Source organism: Dunckerocampus dactyliophorus, chromosome 17 (assembly GCF_027744805.1).
Source record: "Dunckerocampus dactyliophorus isolate RoL2022-P2 chromosome 17, RoL_Ddac_1.1, whole genome shotgun sequence".
Lineage (NCBI taxonomy): Eukaryota > Metazoa > Chordata > Actinopteri > Syngnathiformes > Syngnathidae > Dunckerocampus > Dunckerocampus dactyliophorus.
In genome coordinates this window covers 1,879,932-1,894,119 of record NC_072835.1, presented here as the reverse complement: position 1 = coordinate 1,894,119, position 14,188 = coordinate 1,879,932, and the positions used below count along the sequence as shown (strand labels likewise).

Here is a 14,188-nt window from a genome sequence, read left to right as displayed (position 1 = left end):
ACTGGGATGGCAAGATGTTGAAAGATGTCGTGGGAAGTGACCCTGGGACCATGTCAGAGACTTTGACTGTGCTTGTCTCAGGTCCACCTACATATCCTGAAGGCAAGCTTCTGGGAGTACTGGTGATAGACAGCTCAACAGGAATGGCTCAGGCAGAAGCCTCCATGGATTTACTGGAGGCATGGGGGCTTGCAGGTGTGGTGACTGCCCTTGTGTTTGATACGTCTAGCAACAGTGGTGTACACAAGGGAGCTGCTAAACTACTGGAGCAACAGTTGGATAGAAAGGTCTTCTACTTAGCATGTAGACATCACATCCTAGAGGTTGTGGTTGGGGCTGCCTGGGAGAAGCTGTTTGGAAAGGTCAAGAGTCCAGACAATCCATGGTTCAAATGTACATGTTTGCAGAGCAGATGCACTATGATAATGACACTGTGGCAAAGCTGGAACGCCTCAATGTCTTTCTGTCTCTGTTCTAAACGCTAATGTGGATGACTGCAACGTTTGCTGCTGATGCTCCCGTGAATGATCTGCAATTCAGGAAGGACATGCTCAAATTCAAGAGACGCGACCCAGAAATTGCAGAAGCAGTGCTTCAGAAACTTCAGAACCACAGGTGGTACTTGACACAAGAGGTTGTGCCATTTGCCCCCTTCGGCACCAGGCTCAGTGATGGCGATAAACAGGACGTTGCCACTAAGCTGCACGCCACTGAGAAGTCACATAGTTTCAGGAGAGGGAGACCTGTGTTCCCTCAGGTTACAGCCAAGACGACTCTACCTGATCTGATTGGCCCAGAGAGTCATCTTCTGCTTGCCACCCTCGACATCGAGTGCGACTGGCTCCTGCAACCTGTGTCCACATGGTCAAGGAGTGATGGTTACAACAAGGCACTGGAGTATGTCCCAAATGTGAAAGTAGCGAATGACATAGCTGAGCGGGGAGTCAAGATGATGAGCGATTTTGCAAACATCATTACTACAGATTCTCAACAGAGAGGGTACCTGCTTCAAGCTGTGGAATACAACCGCGAGCGATTTGACAGCTTCAAAAAGCAAACTCTGAACAAGTGACTGTGATGTCTACAAGTAACTGTGACATGACCACAACATTTTTGGAATTTGGATATTTTTGTGGACATGATCTGTTTTGTTTTGTTTTTCAAATGTATATTTGAATTGTTTCTGCAAATAGAACATTAAAAATGATTCAATTTCATACCCATTATGTTGTTGTATCCCTATTGTATCAAATGTTTTGGGTGAAAAAAAGGCAAAATTTGGCGTTTTTCTACGGTCGCGGGATTATTATCTTTATGTCCAATGAGGCAAAGGTTCCTGACATTTTAGCTCAAGATGGTTATGATTTTCGGCTTTTTCATGCCAAATAGCATAAGAAATCGTGCAGGGGGGTACAAATATAATAATTTTATGTATTTTGAAGAAGTCTAACCCGGGACACGCTGGAGAGACTATTTCTCTACTGGCCTGGGAAGGCCTCGGGATCTGCCGGGAGAAGCTGGAGGAAGTGGCTGGGGGGACGGAAATCTGGGATTCGCTGCTGAGGCTGCTGCCCCTGCAACCCGACCTCGGATAAGCCATTGGATCTCCTTTATCGTTGTACCTAATGAAGTGAACGGATGCCATGTCAACATGTTAAAGTGCTAGCATCTTTATTATTATTATATGGAATGCTTTGTTCACTTCCTCCATTTTTAAAGCTGTGTATATTTCTGACACACACACACACACACACACACACACACGTTGTTGCCATGACAACATGTTTATTGTGGCAATGATTGTGTGGTTGAGAAGCTTTTGTAAAAAGACGCAAGTAAAAGTCACACAGCATTCGCTCAGTGCACGTGAAGCGTAGAGTCACGTGCACACTGGTGAAGGAATACCGTAAACGTGGTGTGCCCCACCCCCCTGCTGTGGTCAACAAAGTAAAAACAGGAGGCGGAGTGGTTTGTGTGGCGTCGCCGTGACAACGGTCTCAACTCCCGCCAAATCCCTCGAACGGGTAGTGAGGTGGCGGGCGGCGGCGAGCTTCATTGACGGAGCGCCAGAGCTTGTGCCATGTCCACGGTGATGGAACGCCGTCAGGGAGGCGGAGTCACAGCAGTGTGTGTGTGTGTGTGTGTGTGTGTGTTTGTCAGTCATTGTGGTCTGGAAGTAGCGGGTCTCTCTCGTGGCTGGAAGCGTTCCCTTGGGACATGGCGCCGCCATCGGGTTCATTTGTCTGTCAGAACCAGAAGAGAGCGTGTTGATGGAGGCTGGACAGAAAGACGTCGCCACGTGCAGGCCCACAGGGGGCGGAGCCTGTGGCAGTCCTCAATGACTGAGGGGCAGGAATGGAATGAAGTGAAATGGAACATTCCAAACATTGCGTCAGCGGGTGTGGCTTCATCCAGCATTCCACATCCTTTTCATTTCCGCCACATTAGCACAGGAAGCGGCGCACCGACGCCGCCGGCTGATTAAAAACCTCGCCTGCATGTGGCAGAGTCACCATCATGATCCCAGACGCGGGCCCAAGCAGGCTTAGCACGTGTGAATGCCGTGTGTGTGCACCCACCTGAATGACCCAGCATGCATTTCTCCTGAGCGCCACGGCCGCGGGCGGGCTCTGTATCGGACGCCTAAAAGATGACCACAGCCTCTCAGACATGAGCAAACGATGCACAAACAGGACGGGGGGAGCGGGAGGCGGTTAGCCGGCGTTCATGCTGGGTAATTATGAGGCCACGGGATTGGTTAATTGATTAACGCCATCACACACGGAGGGGAGGACTTCTTGTTGATGTACTGATGACAATGATGACGATTGACAGTTAATGTGGTGATCAATGGAATCAGTATTAGGAGTTGATTATATGAGCAGATGATCAAATCGGAAACCGCAAAGGGATTCAGAACCGTCCAGAACGTGGCTCTTTACTAACCCCGGACTCCTGCAGCACCCTGGTGCTCGCACTCAGATCCAAAGACCCTCCCTGCAAGCGCACACACGCACGCGCACGCACACACAACACATGGAGACACATGAGGCAAACAGCTGATGTTGCTTGACCGCCTAAATCAGAGGCATTCAAGTACAAGTCAAGAAGGTCCAGTTGGAGAATATGACCAGAACATCCCACTGTATGATTTAGTGTGCACGTTGTTCTGCCAGGATCAGCTGGAATGGACCGGACCGGTGTGAGGGTGATGAGCGGTGAGTGAACGAGTCAGGAATCTGGTACTGCTTATTGTCCGTCCCGTCACGTCAGACTTTGGCTTGATCTCTCTCTCCGCTTCTTTCTGGTTATTTCCTGATCTGATCAACCAGTACCATAATGTCTACTAAAAGATGCAACGTCAAAACAGAACCCCTCAAAACTTAAAACATGTTATTTCTTGACTATTGGTCCAGGCCCACATGGGACGGGATCTGCGTCCGGACTCGGACCGCGGTCCACCTGCGGCCTAAATGATGACATCACCTGACTGCTGATTCTTGTATTTGTGTGAATCGGTTAAGAAATGGAGGAGGAGTTAGCCGGCAAAAAATGAGGCGGGATACAGAGAAGCAGGAAGAAGAAGCGGAAGAATAAATAGATGAAAACGGTGCACTATAACATAACAACAATGTCACTGCAGCTTCGTTAACATGCAGCTCACATTATGGAAACGGAGCCTTGTTGGCCATTTTTGGAGTTTTTTTCAGAAGGCGGAATAAGTGCGTCCCATTACATGCATTCTTAGCTGCCGCTTTTTAAATCTTTAGAAGGCACAGAAAAGAGAAAGACGTGTGTGGATGTCTCATATAAGGATTGTGGAAACGGGCAACATTCCAAAAACAAGTGCACTTTTCCTTTAAGACTAAATCAGCTTAACTTAGCCTATCTTAGCTGAGCCTGTCCATACTGTTTTCCATGTCGTGAACAAGTTAGTTAGCAGGTAACTAGGAATGATGTTAGCTCAGCATTGCACCTGCATTAGCATGACATAAGACTGGCTGTGTCTCAATTGGTGCACTTGTGTACTTCCGAGGGGCGTCACAAGATCCTGCGAGATGAACACGTGACAAGATTTCTCGTTCAGAAAAAAAAATGTCTGGGGGGGCACTAGGACTGGGACGATAATAAATCAGTGAATGAATCACACAATCAATGAAAACCAAGAGGATAATCCATACATTGCCATGTGCATGCTTGTCAGGCAGGAAGAGGATTCCCTCTGTGCATTGCTTTCAGCACCTTGGCGCATTTGTTCCGTAGAACAACGGCATGAACTGAGTGAGCCCTTTTGTCAGGCGGGGCCACTAGGAGACACACAGAGTGTAACGTAGAAGAAATTAAATGAGTAGATTGCAATATTTTGGCATAGATTTTTTTCATTTTTCTTTTCTTAAAAGTAACATTAAAATCTCGTCTCGTCTCCTTCTCATAGACCCAACCTCCTTAATCGTCTCGTCTCCTTCTCATAGACCCAACCTCCCTAATCGTCTCGTCTCCTTCTCATAGACCCAACCTCCTTAATCATCTCGTCTCCTTCTTATAGACCCAACCTCCTTAATCGTCTCGTCTCCTTCTCATAGACCCAACCTCCTTAATCGTCTCGTCTCCTTCTCATAGACCCAACCTCCTTAATCGTCTTGTCTCCTTCTCATAGACCCAACCTCCTTAATCGTCTTGTCTCCTTCTCATAGACCCAACCTCCTTGATCGTCTTGTCTCCTTCTCATAGACCCAACCTCCTTAATCGTCTCGTCTCCTTCTCATGGACCAAACCTCCTTAATCGTCTCGTCTCCTTCTCATAGACCCAACCTCCTTAATCGTCTCGTCTCCTTCTCATGGACCAAACCTCCTTAATCGTCTCGTCTCCTTCTCATAGACCCAACCTCCTTAATCGTCTCGTCTCCTTCTCATGGACCAAACCTCCTTAATCGTCTCGTCTCCTGACACCCCTCGTGTGTGCACTTAAGTCTCTTCTGAGTGCATACACTTAATCTTTTGAGTCCATACACTCAGTCTTTTCAGTGCACTTAGTCGTTTGAGTGCATACACTTAGTCTTTTGAGTGCACTCAGTCTGTCTCGTGCATACACTCTATTTTTGAGTGCATGCACATGACAATGCAGACTATCAGACTAGACTATCAGCACCCGGACGTTGTACTCAATATGGTGGGTGTGCACCCCACCTTCAATATTGGCCATCTTGGCTACGTGCATTAAAAAGGAGAGACAAAGACGCGGGTAAATACTGCAATGGTGGTTTCCAGTAAGGGTGGATTTTGGCCAGCACCACAGAGTACTCAGAGTACTCTGTATGCTGACGGAAGTGCACTGATGGAAGTATTCCATTTGAGACACAGCCCTACTCTTGTTTAGGTCGGCAGGCTGACGTTGAAGCCTGGGGCAGACAGAGCAGTGTGACCTTGAGTGTGACTCATGTGGATTCGATGGGACCAGTTAGTTACGGAGGTGAGGGTGCGGGACATGCAAACAAATGCTGTTACCTTCTTGAGTCTGTGGCGCACGATGGCGGCAACGAGGATGGTGGCGAGTCCGAGGGCAATGAAGCCGTACTGCATGGCTTCCATGACGGCGGGCAGGACCACCAGGTTGGTGTGGAAGGTGTCAAGTATGGGCCCGTCAATGTAGCCGCTCTATGGACAGGAAGCGCAACAAAGAAACCATAAAAATGTTACGAGCCCTTTCATGAAGATCCACAAAGCTGTGGAAGGAAGTCCAAGTTCTTCCTGTGGTGGCTCACCTCCTCAAACCAGATCATTGGCATCACGGTCTCCGAGATCTTCCCGGTCTCTCTACAAGGGGAGGAATGAGGACGTTAGGTGCTGAGGTGGCCGACAGGAAGTGTTTGATGGTACAGGATGGAAGCTAACAATGCAGCTAAAAGCCAACAAGAGGGATGGGAATTTGTCCTACGTAATTCCTGACACTCTCTTTATGTAGAGGTTGAGCTGCAGGCGGATGGACACGTTGAGCGGGACGCCGGTTTGCTGCAGACAACAAACACAAACAACACCTTTAACGACTCACACGAGACGCACAAATCTTCCAGCTGAGGGACAAGCGAGCTCCCACGGCGGCCCGACCCCCAACGGACAATTATCTTCCCATGGAGGCAACACACACTCAGTTCTGAGACAGGAAGCTTTAGGCAACCTCTGCGTGATTGGGACTTCCTACGTATACATTGTCCACTAATGGACTTTACACGTGTTTCACTCAGCAGCTCCACTTGGACTCAACACACGTGTTGACCGCACGACAAACATCCTCACTCTTCACCTCCCAACACCAACACGCTCACATTTTACTTTCACTTCTTTTTACACTTGCATGGCAGCAAAGAAGTTTAAAATGTGACTTTGCCTGTCCAGTGAAAGGTTTCACGGCGGCCACAGTTTGACCCTGTAACAGACTTCTATGAAAATGATGACATAAAGATTTCTTCCAAACAAGCACATCAGAGGTGCTGCACTGCTTCACTTCTTTTTACACTCGTGCCACAGTTCTACATTGTTCTACACTCACAAAATGTACACTGTACCAACTCCCCGTGCCTCTTCATCATCCTCATCCTCATCAATGACAGTTATTGCTGAAGTTATTAACGTGTTCATCATTAACTTGCCTTGACGTGTTTTACTGACGCCATAAACACCAAACGGAGCTGTAACTTCATTATCCAATTAGCTTATCTCCAACCCACTTGGATCAACAACATCCATGTGTGTGTGTTTGTTTGCGCACATCTGTAAGATCATCAGGGCATTGAATTAATCACAACTGGCAGACGTTTCACCTCTCATCCTGGCAGCCTTCATCAGCTCAAGCTCAAAGATGAGACAGCACACACACAAGCCTGTTGGAGATAAGCTAATTGGATAATGAAGTTACAGCTCCATTTGGTGTTTATAGCGTCAATAAAACACGTCAAGGCAAGTTAACAATTACACAAACTTCCAACACGTCCCATCATTGCTGAGGATGATGAAGACGAGGCATCAGGAGTTGTTATTGCATACATTTCGGGACTGCAGAAAGAATTGACACCACACATGGGCCGGGGGCCCACATCCTGTTCTGATTTAATCTGTTCCAGAGTCCAACTGTGGCCATTGTGAACGCTTGATTAGCTCCTTAAAGCACACTTGGACAGTCACACCAGTGTGAAACCAACAGAAGCAGTGTGAATAGTATCAAAGGGTCTGTGTTAGCTGTGTTTTAAGTACATTTTAACATTGTTAACGGTTGTACAAGCATAAAAAGAAGTGAAGCGGTGTGAATAGTATCAAAGGGTCTGCGTTAGCTGTGTTTTAAGTACATTTTAACATTGCTAACGGTTGTACAAGCATAAAAAGAAGTGAAGCAGTGGTTATAGTATCAAAGGGTCTGTGTTAGCTGTGTTTTAAGTACATTTTAACATTGTTAACGGTTGTACAAGCATAAAAAGAAGTGAAGCAGTGGTTATAGTATCAAAGGGTCTGTGTTAGCTGTGTTTTAAGTACATTTTAACGTTGTTAACGGTTGTACAAGCATAAAAAGAACAAGCAATGTTAGTAGTATATGTTAATACAATGAGCAGGATGAATGAGGGTATTGACAGGCACGTGTATGTAGGTTATTTGTTGTTTATTTGTTGTTACATGAGAGGAAAGACCTCAGTGACCTTTGCCATGCACTCGGTTTATGCAACGCCTAAAAAAGATGACCCAAAATACAAAGTCTGAATGACGATGCATTTATCTCTGATACTTTTTCTGATAACCTCATAAAACCTCCTCTTTATCGTCAGAGCACATTTCTTTCTTCTGATAAACTCCTGCTGTGTGTGTGTGCATGCGTGCACATGTGTGTGTGTGTGAGCATGTGCACTCACAGGATGGATGTCTATGAAGAGGCCGTGCTCATCCTCGTTCGGGTGGAGTCCTTGAACGTAGTCCAGCAGAACCGGGTCAGCATTGAAGAAGTGAGGATGAGAGATGAAGACGGGAGAATCTGAGGAAGAATGCGGGGCGTCAAGAGCGTGTCGGTGTGGCGCGTCCGTTTGGGTGGGGTCCACTCACTGTGGCGGCAGCTGCTGACGTTGAGCAGGCCCGACTGGCGACAGGGACAGAATCCCTCATTGGGAGCGTAGTCGGTGCCGTTGGCGAAAAGCGTCTTGGGCGCGACGTAGCGATAAAAGGGGATCCCCTTCAGGCTGCCAGGCCGCTGGTAGACCAGCTCCATGGACCTGACACCACACAAGAAGACCAGTCACGTCATGGCGGTCTCTCCAGAAACCCAAAGAGGCGTACCTGCAGGCGTCCGGACTGTAAAAAGGCAGCGTGCTCTCCTGGGTCATGAAGGGGGGCCACATCTGACCTGCCGTACCGTTGATCATGTTGCACTGCGGCGTCCTCCAGTAGTCCAACTAGTGACACACACGCACAGACACGCGCACACACACACACACACACACACACACACACACACACGTTTGTTTCTCACACAACATAGAACATTCTAGTTTTATCATGTCATCATCTTATCATATTATACCGTCAAACTATCATGGCATCATGTTGTGTTATCACCATTATGTCATGTTACCATGGCATCATGTTATCATCTTGTAATGATATCATGGCACCATATTATCATACCATCACATCATGTTATCATCATGTTATGTTATGATATCATGGCACCATGTTATCTTACCATCACCTCATGTTATGTGATGATATCATGGCACCATGTTATCACACCATCACATCATATTATGTGATGATATCATGGCACCATATTGTCATCCCATTACATCATGTAATGTTATGATATCATGGCACCATGTTATCATACCATCACATCATGTGAAGTGATGATATAATGGCACCATGTTATCATACCATCACGTCATGTTATCATTATGTTATGATATCATGGCACCATGTTATCACACCATCACATCATGTTATCATCATGGTATGTTATGATATCATGGCACCATGTTATCATAGCATCATGACATGTTATCATCATGTTATGTAATGATATCATGGCACCATGTTATCATACCATCACGTCATGTTATCATCATGTTTTGTTATGATATCATGGGACCATGTTATCATACAATCACATCATGTTAAGTGATGATATCATGGCACCAGGTTATCATACTATCACGTTATGTTATCATCATGTTATGATATCATGGCACCATGTTATCATACTGTCACGTCATATTATCATGTTATGTTATGATATAAGGGCACTATGTTATCATACCATCACATCATGTTATCATCATGTTATGTTATGATATCGTGGCACAATGTTATCATACTGTCACGTCATATTATCATGTTATGTTATGATATCATGGCACTATGTTATCATACCATCACGTCATGTTATGATATCATGGCACCATGTTATCATTCTTGTAGAAAATGTTGAGATGAAATGATGATAATAATAATAATGGTAATGATAATGATGGTGATGATAATAAAACAATAATAACAATAATAATAATAATGATGATGATAATGATAATTGACTTTGACAGTGTCTCACCTCTGTGAGGCCGTTCCAGGAGTCCACCTTGTGTACGTTCCTGATGTCATCCTGACCAGTGAAGATGGTGAACAGGCCCGTGTCGGTATTGTTGAACTGCGTGGGGGTGAAAGGGCACGTGAGCCATAATGACATTCACCATGACATCATGACATCATCAGGGTCTGTCTGGACGTCTCCAATCAGCTCATGGGGACAAGAGGACATGTCCCAGCCAGGACAGGACGCTCACCTCGCTGAAGAGGCCAAACTTTCCGGAGCTGGGCAGCATTCCGGGCAGGTATTTGTTGAGGAAGTCAACGAGGCCGCTGTCGTAGCCCCACATGAGCTCGCCCACCGTCTTGGTGAGGAAGGGCCCCTCCTTAAAGGTCTTGAAGGTGGCGCTGATCAACAGGCGCATGGCGAAGGGAAGGTTCTCCATCATGACCGCCGCCCCCTGTTGTCCAACAAGTCAATCAGAGCGCTCCAAGATGCAGAGATGGCCCCCTCGCCGGCCCACCTACCAGGACCAGCATGTTGGGGATGGTGACCACATCAGACTCGTTCCCCGTCGACATGCTGGGCTCAAAGTAGTAGTGGCGGTATTCGCGGTACGACACCGTGCTGTTGTCGTGGAACGTGATGTTGTCCTTCTGACAGCGCTTCCTGGTCAGACACGTTGGGTCAAAGCACAACGTGAAGCTGTGGGAACATCACAACACACTGATGGCATCCAGTAGGAAAGACGTCAGTACCTGTACACGTAGGGTCCCCGCTGCTCCACCATGGGCTTCTCGCCCATCAGGATCTCTTTGGGGTTGACAACGTGGAAGAAGTAGACGGACATGTAGAAGGGGACAGGGATGTCCTTCCACATGGTGTAGGACATGTCATTCTTGGGGTCGATCACCGTGTTCTGGAGGCGAGAGACAGGTAGCGTATGTTAGGACACGCCCCCACGCTGAAGTTAGATTCCAATTCCATTTGAGGTGGTATTAACCTAACATGCAGTGCGACTGTTTGTCCACTGATTGTCTGCTTTTTGTGTGACACTTCTCAACTATCGTGGGATCACACTCCTAAGCCTTCCTGGTAAAAGCCTGGTCACACCGCCTGAACTTTGCTGTAGCATTCCTTGAACGGTAGGAAGAGGGGGCAGAATTTCGACAATGCTCGTCACCACGCACTGGTTTAGTGGTGACACGAGCGTTGATAGAGCGGCGTTCTGCGCATTCGGGGGTTGGCTCGGCGGGAGTTTAAAGTTGGTTTAACGGCATACCGCTTTTGACTACGAAGCTGAACGGATCGCTTTGATAGAAGATTTGATAGAATTTTAATAGAAGTCAATAGTTGAAGTTCATCATGACACGTGGACAAAAGAAGAGGAAGGCTGGAGAAGGAAAGGCAGCAGCCTCCAAGAAGATGAACCAATGGATGGCAGCTGAACCAATGGGGTCAGGTAAATATATATGTGGCCCACTGGTTGCGTCAAGAAATATTTAACATCTGTGAAAAAATACTGTTATTCATTCATTCATTTATTTTATTAGTCTGATTGAAAAAAAAAATACAACAGAAATTTGTTTTGGTCACACGATAACATAAAACAACATTTAAACCTTAAAATCAACAATTAATACAATTATACATATCATTTAATATAACGTCCAAAAGATTCCTATGGACCTCAACATAATTATAAAATAGTTCAAAACAGAGTATTACATAATTAAAATATTACAGTGATTCCAACATCTGTAGAAGAAATGAAGTATAGTGGAAGTCGTATGTATGTACACTCTCAGAGCGCCGGCCAAAACAAAATTTGGGCCGGTAAATGGGCGCCGGGCCGGGCAAAGCTGGCGAAGCAGCAGTGGTCCAGCGTTCAAGATTTCTGCGTTGGCCTAGCGGACCCAAGCGTCCACGAACTTGCGTCTAGCAGAGCCAAACTTTGACTGGGCGTTGTTGGAGCCATGATGAACTTTGCCGTGGCGGAAAATTGCCCGCTCCTCACCACTCGCAATATTTTGTGCAGCTCAAAACTTTCGGAGCGGTAGGAGGGACCATCAGCGGTGGCCGAGCGTATACGGCGTTGCCTTAACGAGGGCCAACTTCTGTTAAACGGTGGTGAACGGTTACGAGCGGTGATGAATTTTTTTCACCGCTCTAGGAACGCTATAGCAAAGTTCGGGCGGTGTGACCGGGCTTTAAGGTCTATTCAAGGGTTCTGGAGAGGAGGATCCGCCGGATAGCTGAACCTCAGATTCAGGAGAAGCAGTGTGGTTTTTGTCCTGGTTGTGGAACTGTGGAGCAGCTCTACACTCTCAGCAGGTCCTTGAGGGTGCATGGGAGTTTGCCCAACCAGTCTACATCTGTTTTGTGGACTTGGAGAAGGCATTCAAATGTGTTCCTCGAGGAATTCTGTGGGGAATACGCCGGGAATATGGGGTAGTGGACCATCTAATTCAGGCTGTTTGATCCCTGTATGACCCGTGTCAGAGTTTGGTTCGCATTGTCGGCAATAAGTCAGACTCGTTTCCAGGGAGGGTTGGGCACCACCAGGGCTGCCCTATGTCACAGATTCTGTTCATTCATTCAAATTCTACACCAGAATTTCTAGGTGCAGCCAGGGTGTTGAGGGGTTCCGGTTTGGTGGCTGCAGCATCGGGTCTCTGGCTGCTGGCTTCATCGAGCCGTGACCTTCAACTCTCACTGAATCTGTTCGCAGCCGGGTGAGAAGCGGCCAGGATGAGAATAAGCACCTCCAAGTCCGAGTCCATGATTCTCGCCCGGAAAAGGGTGGAGTGCCATCTCCGGGCTGGGGATGAGATCCTGCCCCAAGTGGAGGTGTTTAAGTACCTCGGGGTCTTCTCCACGAGTGAAGGAAGGATCGAACGTGAAATGGACAGGCGGACTGGTGGGGCGTCTGCAGTGATGCGGACTCTACATCGGGCCGTTGTGCTGAAGAGGGAGCTGAGCCCAAAGGCAAAGCTCTCAATATACCGGTGGATCTACGTTCCTACCCTCACCTATGGTCATGAGCTTTGGGTAGTGACTACAAGGACAAGCAGCCAAAATGAGTTTTCTCCATAGGGTGGCTGGGCTCTCCCTTAGCGATAAGGTGAGAAGCACCATCATCCCGGAGAAACTCAGCGTAGAACCTTTGTTCCTCCGCATTGAGAGGAGTCAGATGAGGTGGCTCCGGCATCTGGTCGGGATGTCTTGGGGGACGTCCAACCGGTGGAAGGTCTCGGAATCCGTTGGATGAATTGGCCGGTGAGTCTGGGCCTCCCAGCTTAGGCTGCTGCTCCTGCGACCCGACCTCGGATATGCAGTCGAAGATGGATGGATGTATGGACGGATGGATGGATGGATTATTCTAGTCGTGAAAATGCAATAAAGGTACATTTCTCTATGTTTTCAACATCTAGTCCAAATTAGACTTGGTCACTTTGACAACCACTGGACCTAGACCTCTCAAATTTGGACTGGATTAATCTACAGACCCCAAAGGTTCATAAAAACAGCGTTTGTGATTTATAAAACTTTATTCTATTTGTGAAAATGCAATAAAGGTATATTTCCCTAAAATGGACTAGAGGTTGAAAACATACCTTTATTGTATTTTAGGGTAATACCACATGAAATTGCACCAGCAGTTGGAAGCTAACTTCAACGTTGTGGACACGCCCCCACCTGGACACCTCAATGCAACACTCCTGCTTGACCACACACACATATCCCGTCCCTTTCTGTACTGCTGAAGAACTTTTTGTGTTGTATAAATGACATATAAACAAACTTTCGTATCGTGAAACAAAATGTAAATGTGCGTTTGTTGTCGAACTATAACATATATATTTGAAGTATAAAAACGAAATATAACATTTAAATCATCATTTATCTGCCATTGGCTGGACACCAGTCCAGGGTGTACCCCGCCTGTCGCCCGAAGTCAGCTGGGATAGGCTCCAGCATGCCCCCGCGACCCTAATGAGGAGAAGCGGTATAGAAATGAATGGAAATCATCTGTAGGGTGGCCGGGCATTTAGTCCAGCATTAAGAATATAGATTTGTGTTCTGCAGCTTATTATTTAAGAGCTTTTTGTACAAGTGTAAACGTAATCTGTGTTTTTATTTCTTGGCGATTCCAATGAGAGAAAAGTTTAATCGATTAGCTGATAGATTGGGTCTGTGCGCGTGCGTGTTCACGCACTCAATGAACCCCGTGCTCGCGACGTAAAATCCCATCCGAGCTCACCTTGACGATCTGGTCGTGGATGACGAGTGGACCCACAAAGGTCAGGACGGTCCCTAAGAGCACAGCGAGGACCCCTGCGGCCACGAAGACCACCGCCAATTTGCTGTGATCCCCCGCCATACTTGCTGCCTTGTTAGCTTGTTACTTTGGTAGCTTGCGGCGGCTACACGGCCTGATGCTGTCCGCACCGGAGGCGACGACACCTCCGTGTAGGATCTGGACTGGTTCCGATATAAAAAACAACAACAACAAATGTTTTGTTCTGGCGTTTATAGATTCCAGCTGACTAGAAGTTGTTTGTCCCGCTTGGGACGCCATCGTATTTATACTTTCTGGCCGCGCCTCTTCCCCGCTGAGCATTCTGGTAA

The 14,188-nt window shown here is 47.0% G+C and overlaps 1 protein-coding gene across 3 annotated transcripts in view; it reads right to left on the bottom strand.

The window, feature by feature from the left end:
• Positions 1–14,188, bottom strand: part of scarb1 (scavenger receptor class B, member 1) — a 25,052-nt gene extending 10,864 nt beyond the window's left edge. The window contains exons 1-13 of one of the 3 annotated variants that reach the window (XM_054757377.1): positions 13,821–14,187; positions 10,315–10,475; positions 10,084–10,225; positions 9,813–10,016; positions 9,581–9,676; positions 8,314–8,429; positions 8,083–8,249; positions 7,896–8,014; positions 5,936–6,009; positions 5,763–5,814; positions 5,506–5,655; positions 2,580–2,643; positions 1,449–2,243 (exon numbers count right to left, since the gene is read on the bottom strand). In XM_054757377.1, the coding sequence (XP_054613352.1) occupies positions 2,236–2,243; positions 2,580–2,643; positions 5,506–5,655; positions 5,763–5,814; positions 5,936–6,009; positions 7,896–8,014; positions 8,083–8,249; positions 8,314–8,429; positions 9,581–9,676; positions 9,813–10,016; positions 10,084–10,225; positions 10,315–10,475; positions 13,821–13,940 (1,473 nt within the window). In that variant the 5' untranslated portion in view covers positions 13,941–14,187 and the 3' untranslated portion in view covers positions 1,449–2,235. Of the gene's footprint in view, positions 1–1,448; positions 2,244–2,579; positions 2,644–5,505; positions 5,656–5,762; positions 5,815–5,935; positions 6,010–7,895; positions 8,015–8,082; positions 8,250–8,313; positions 8,430–9,580; positions 9,677–9,812; positions 10,017–10,083; positions 10,226–10,314; positions 10,476–13,820 lie in introns of those variants that run through there. The other 2 variants (XM_054757376.1, XM_054757375.1) reach the window with 2 other exon arrangements.